General features: G+C 40.7%; 2 protein-coding genes across 2 annotated transcripts in view; one reads left to right on the top strand and one right to left on the bottom strand.

Annotated features, from left to right (window-relative positions):
• NUDT15 (nudix hydrolase 15) overlaps window positions 1–3318 on the bottom strand; it is a 5928-nt gene extending 2610 nt beyond the window's left edge. The window contains exon 1 of the mRNA XM_029960925.1: window positions 3289–3318. Within this exon, the coding sequence (XP_029816785.1) occupies window positions 3289–3318 (30 nt within the window). The remainder of the gene's footprint in view (window positions 1–3288) is intronic.
• Window positions 3319–3485: 167 nt separating this feature from the next.
• SUCLA2 (succinate-CoA ligase ADP-forming beta subunit) overlaps window positions 3486–6348 on the top strand; it is a 23536-nt gene continuing 20673 nt past the window's right edge. Inside the window, exons 1-2 of the mRNA XM_025894967.2 lie at window positions 3486–3690; window positions 4480–4511. Of these exons, the coding sequence (XP_025750752.2) occupies window positions 3486–3690; window positions 4480–4511 (237 nt within the window). The remainder of the gene's footprint in view (window positions 3691–4479; window positions 4512–6348) is intronic.

The following is a 6348-nucleotide window of genomic DNA, read 5'->3' as shown; positions in this document are numbered from 1 at the left end:
GCGATGCTTCTGTTCGTATGGGGTTCTTTGGCCGCTGAACGCAGAGGGACTGGGGAGGCGCCGAGAATTGAAGGCGCGTTTGTGCAAATGAGGGGCAGCTGAAAACGAGGAAGATCCAACTCAGGTCCTTGGAGGTCGTGGAGCCAGTTGGTCTCTGACTACAGATTTGTGTAGATCTTAAAAAGCGGCCCTTCTTTGGTTAGGCCACAGTTTCTGCTGAAGTTATTTAAAAAGGAAGCTACAAACTTAGCTAAGTGGAGCTCCAGAGGCAGAATAACAGTTCCTGGCTGATAAAGAAGAAATAAGAGTTTCTGCTAGCAAATATTTACCTGATTTTTACATTTTTTAAAATTACAGAGATATGTAGAATATACAAACTTTCGTTTTCCTACACACAACTGTAAAATTTGTCAGATTTTCCCATTCCTCAGCCTATTGATCCCAATGGATACGAAGTTTCTTATTTGCAGACCTTTCAAATAGTACTGGGGGTTTTTTTCTTGTGTTTTGTAAGGTTTTAAAATACCTATGTACAGATGTTTTTATTTACATGTGAAGGTCACAGGGCCAAACGGCTGAAGCTTAATCACTACTTTTTGTAGGATTAGTTTTCTGAGGTTTAATTGCCTGAACTGGCTCAGTACAGCATCAGATGAGTCCCAGTGTTGGCATGAAGGAAATTGCAGAAGTGATTGGCTGGACATGCTAGAAGCAAGGCTACCCTTTGGCAGTGGCTGGCTCTGCTGTTTAGCTGTGATGTCAGTCCACACTCCAAATTACTGACATTAGTTCCAAATTATTATGATAATAATAATAAGCAAATTGCCAAGCTAACAAGCTAACTGACTTTTTGTAAGCCAAGCTCATTCACTTGTATCTGTCCCCCAGTACAGCTGGAGTATCTTAATCTCCAGATGAAACATCAGTCAGTTATGTCATTTCTATATTTACATTACATTTACATTTCTGTATTTACATCTTACAAAAGCCCTATGAAGGTTTCCTCAGGCACGAAGCTCATTCTGGTCCAATACATTAAAATACCACAAGGCTGTTTATCTGAACAATAAAAACATTCTACTTTCTGTGTACACCATTTTCCCATACCTTTTACCAAACAGGATTTAGTAACAAGACTGAGGGTGACCCACTGTCATTCTACTGATACATTTTTAAATACAAAAAAATACAGTCATTATGCTTCTTTAGAATGTTAGCAGGATATAATTCAATGAAAATATTACAGAAATGATAATGAAGAATATAAAAAGTATATTTTTATAAACAACTGTAATTTTTGTCAGTAGGCTAAGATTTTCTCTTTCTAGTATCCTATTGATCACAACAAGGATGTGAAATATTACTCCTTTACAGGACTTTAAAATAGCTATTTTTTTGTTAAGGTTTTGAGATCTGCTTGTATACAGATGTTTAGATATAATTGTTTCAATTTTTTCACCTTACATTTGTAAGCATTATCATAAAGAATATTGTATGAAAATAAGCATTTTGTTGACTGAATCTGTTTTAACTGGTTTAACTCTAGGATTTATTTATGACATGGCTGAGCAGTCAGCTTTTGCAGATTATGAAGTAAATATAGGCTGGTGTTTCTGAGTTTGACAGTGAACAGACATCTACTGAAGAAAGACATAAGAATAAGCCAAGAATGAGAAAGTGGTAAGGTGCATCTTCTGCCATAGGAGTATGATGAAAAGCTTGCAAGGTTATGATTTATATGCTCTTGTAACTTGTTTATTAATATTTCATCTGACAAAATACTTCTGTGAGACAAACAGCTCAGTGTATTTAAACCCGCATGTGTCCAGGTGGCTATTGAAAGGGAGGCACCTACTTTTCAGGCCCAATCCCTTGTTCCTTATGCTAACACTGTTATTAGTTGCAGTTGCTGTGCAATGAACAGGATGAGTAAAACCGATCTGGATCTAGAAAACCCTTTTTTTAAATTAATTTGTTTTGTAGCATTCTGTGGGGACACAGAGAGGGGATGGGACAGAGTTTGATCACATTGAACGTAGCACAAAGCCAAACCTGACTCAGCACACTGGGAGACAGATTATTTTTTCAGCGGGATGTGTTCCCTGATGCGATTTACAGATCAGGTACATAAATGAGGGAGGCAGCAAGTATGGAGCAGCTGAGAAAAAGAATGGTGGGACTAAGCATGTCAGTGACAGGCCAGATTTATGTCAGATTAAAATGACTACACAGCCTAAGAGGCATTAAAATGACTACACAGCCTAGAATGACTACACAGCCATTCCCTAAGAAGAACACACATAGAGAAAGCAGGTCACAAAAGCACACAGTGTACAACAGCTTCTTATAAAGCAGCCACACAACCACAAAACATCCATCTTACTGAGAATTTCATGCACATGATTCCCTGGCTGTGGAACTTACTATATATTCACATTTGCTTAGCTGAAGTATAAACTGGAAGATGCAAGGATTATATTTAAATATTTTACATTGGAAAGCTGTCATTCAGAAGCTGAGTGGAATGTGACAGCAATGCATGGCACCAAAGTCCTGCCAGCAACCTTGCTGAAACTTGAGCTCGGAGGATTTTCCTTCATTTGCATTCAAGCAGCTGTTTGTTATGCTAAACCTTGATACTGAAAATTTAACATTGTTAACTGTTTCCTCACTTGTATTTTAGCAGAAGTATTTCCATGACTCCTCATGCTTCCACTAAATTGCCATCTTTGGCAATAATTCATTCCTTGCTGTAATGTTACAGCTTTGTAGACGTTAGTGGAAATCAGGCAACGTACGATGCGTTGTTTTTATGCTAAAATGTAAATAAGTTCTGATCACAGGACCAATAGGACAAATTAGAGCTGTGCTATAGGTGTACTGTCTTCATTGCTCATTAATGATTTCTTTCCTCTCCTTTGCTCATTTGTACAGAAATGACTGAGTCATCAGAATGAGTGGAGGTGGTGAAACAAATGTTTTATTTGTAGCTCTGCCACTAACATATTAAGCGACCTTGGACAACTGGAGAAGAGGGATTGTGCTTCAGCTTCTATGAAGCTTCTGGGTGTGTTCAGTCCCAGGGGAGACCGAATCAGAAGAATATAAAACTATCCATTAGCTCAGAACAAAAATCCAGTACTATCTAGGATAGTACTTGGCAGTTTAGAGTGGATGTCTGGAATATAATAGGCAGGAAACCATGATGGAGCTTTTGACTACTATTCTACAGCCATCTGTGGCTCAGTGACTTCTCAAGGCAGAGATGGCTTCTGTGTATTTACTAACCCTCTTCTTGTTTCTCTTCTTTAAACCCATCAAGACGCCTCTTGATGTAAACTTCCATCATTTTCAGCATCCATGGCAAGGTGCTCCACAGCTTAACCACGTGGAGAATCACTTTTGCAAACAAAATCCTTTTGCTTTCATTGAACCTTTCACCTACCAGCCTCCCCTGGTGTTTCACAGTTCTTCTATTGCGAGAGATGGTGGGCTGGTTCTTAATGTTCATACTGTCCCCTGTAGAAAACTGCACCCATTCAGACCTGAGACTGCATACATTAAATGCCTGCTTGTTAGGAGAGGTGTCAGAGTCATTGGCAGAGGCTTTGGCTTTCTCTGATGTTCTTCTTGCAAGACCCTCTGCCCTAATGTTTTTAAACTTAAATATCAACCAGTGGAGCTTACAAGGTCTGGGAAACAAATCAAATTGTACCATTGTCACTAGGTAGATGTGGTAAATCCATAATAAAGCGAATCAATATCTATTTCTTAATACCTGAGCCTTCTGGGATGCTTTATTTGGCTTCAAGCAGCTGCTTGTCTGTTAAAACATCTTGGCTCCTTCTATCTCATTTGCAATGTACCTTTTCCTTGCTTCTTTATAGTTTAAATACAGCTTCAGAGAGGGCTTCTATCCTGTGTTAAAAAGCTCACTCTGACTTCAGCAAGAAATCTCACAATTTTAAACTTCGAATAGGAAGGAATCTATTTCTGGAGATTTAGCAAAACATCTGGATGTCTACCAGAATACTACTTTCCCTTTCCTTGCACAATCTCTGTGTTTGCAGTATAGGTATTGAATTAGACTGAGCCTGTACAAACCCGAGTTAGAAGAACTGGACTCGCTAGGAATTTGTCTGGTTGTAGTCAAGATTGTTATCTTTTCTTGTTTCTCTAAGAAGGTGAAGAAAAGGTCAATGTGTCATTTCTAAGAACTGTTGGTTTTAAGGTTTGAGTTGTACCAGTTCCCGATCACTTTGTGCTGACAGTCTGAACCATATGGTGGCACTGCTGATCAGACAGAAATCCATGCTTTCTTCAGTGCATCCCAGTTAAACCAGTTCTCACAGCTGGAAAGAAATTGGACGATACATCTCTCCATACAGCTGTGTATCAGACTAAAGACAATGGCATCAATCTTTCTAGAAGTCCTTAAGTGTTGTCAACCATGTAACATTTCTTCTTTTGATGTGTAAGGTAAAAACCATCTTTATCTTAAAACTGGAAAGGTAAGTCACCCGTACGGAGAAGAAGATACAGTAGTAGTTGTACTCTGAATGTCTTACAGTCTTTGCTAAGGCAAGAATTAATTATAAGCCTAGAGATAGTTGACCAATTTTCTTGCAGTAGCAAGCAGCCGAGTCGGGATATAAGTCTGGTTTCCTGACCTGCAGCCAGTATTTCTCTGAACAGTAGCTTTGAGCTTTTAAGCTTAAGGTCTAAAGTTCTGCTAAGCTTCGTTACATGGTCTTGTAAACTTTGTTGCGTACTCTTTCCAGGGTAGAGGTCATTTTGGGGACTCTCCTGGAATTATGAGTTTTCTTAAAGTTTATATGGGGAAATGGCATATGGGTACTGTCCTGTGATGGAACTGCAGGCAGGCCCAGTGACTAGAGAAGAGTCACTGTATGTCCAGAGGAAAGAGCACAAAGTTTAAGTGCTTTGTTTTGCCTTGCCCTTGGCAGAAGGAAGTATTTTATCAGCTGTGGTGGAAAATTTTGGATGGTCTGTTCAAATTTTGCAGCTGCTTACAGGTTCAGTGACATATCCTCCTACCTTGCATGTTTGAACACAGTGGTGCAGAGCTAACCATTCTGCTGAGCTCACTGCAGTGCTCAACTAGGGGTGACAACACTAGGACAGCAGAGGATCAGGAGCGAAATAACTGAACCATGCTAACTCCATCTTTTGCAATACTCACCCAAGGAGGAGTTATGATAGTGCATTTTCAGTTTCAGAACAAAAAGAGGCAACTTGTCCAGTTAATGGATAATTCCAGCTACAAAACTCAGGAGAATCATAGCTCCAGCATGGCTTTCCTTTAAATCAGATCTAGCTTTGATGTTCATAACATACAGAAATAACTGCATTTTTCCTTATTATTGGTAGAGGACATTCTCGTTCCAATATCCTAGGCCACTACTCTTTTCCCAATTACCATTTTGTTTTAAAGGAAAAAGCTTCACCTCCTTGTGAATCACGGGTCTGGTCACTAGTTTCTGCAGAGATACCTGCCCTCTGCTTCAATTTTTCAATGACCAACTTAAGGCCACGAAGGTACAGACCATGAATCACAGAGGGAGAGTCGCAGCTTGGAGCTGTGTGAGGCATAAATGGGGTTTGTGGTGTAGGGTGGGGGAGAGGCCTGATATGGGGCGGGGGGAAGATAGGCTGCAAAATACCTAGAAATACTGGGACTGCAGTCATAGAAACATAGAATAGTTTGGGTTGGAAGAGACCTTAAAAATCATCTAGTTCCAACCCTTCTATGATGGGCAGGGAAACCTTCCACTAGACCACTTTGCTCAGAGCCCCATCCAACCTGGCCTTGAACACTTCCAGGGATGGGGCATCCACAGCTTCTCTGGACAGCCTGTGACAGTGCCTCACAATACTCAGTAAAGAATTTCTTCCCAAGGTCTAATCTAAACCTGCCCTCTATCAATTTAAAGCCATTTCCTCTTGTCCTATCAAATAATGGGTGCGTTTGAGTTGTTGCATGAAAATACCCTGAAATAGAAAAAAAAATTACTCAGAGTGAAAATATAGAAAAATTTTCCATTCTGAAGCTGAACCGGTAGGGTGGGGTGGCAGAAGGGGGCTGTGCCCCTCTCCTCCCCTTTGACACAGGCGGTGCCAGCGGAGGCCGACGCGGTAAAAACGTTGTTGGTGGATTACAAACTTTTTTAGGAACCTTGTCAGAAAAAAGTAACCTTTATTAAAACCAGAACAGCTGAAAAACAAGTGGGCGAGGAGGACACCACAGAGCCGCTCCTCCCCTCGCGGCGTCACCGCGGCAGAGGCGCCGCGCCAGGCGCTTCCTGCCCCGCCCCCGCCGGGAGCGGC

The sequence above is a fragment of the Manacus vitellinus genome, unplaced genomic scaffold (assembly GCF_001715985.3).
Source record: "Manacus vitellinus isolate BGI_N305 unplaced genomic scaffold, ASM171598v3 scaffold_2_pilon, whole genome shotgun sequence".
Taxonomy (NCBI): domain Eukaryota; kingdom Metazoa; phylum Chordata; class Aves; order Passeriformes; family Pipridae; genus Manacus; species Manacus vitellinus.
The sequence above is the reverse complement of the archived record's forward strand: the minus strand, read 5'-3'. Positions and strand labels throughout refer to the sequence as shown.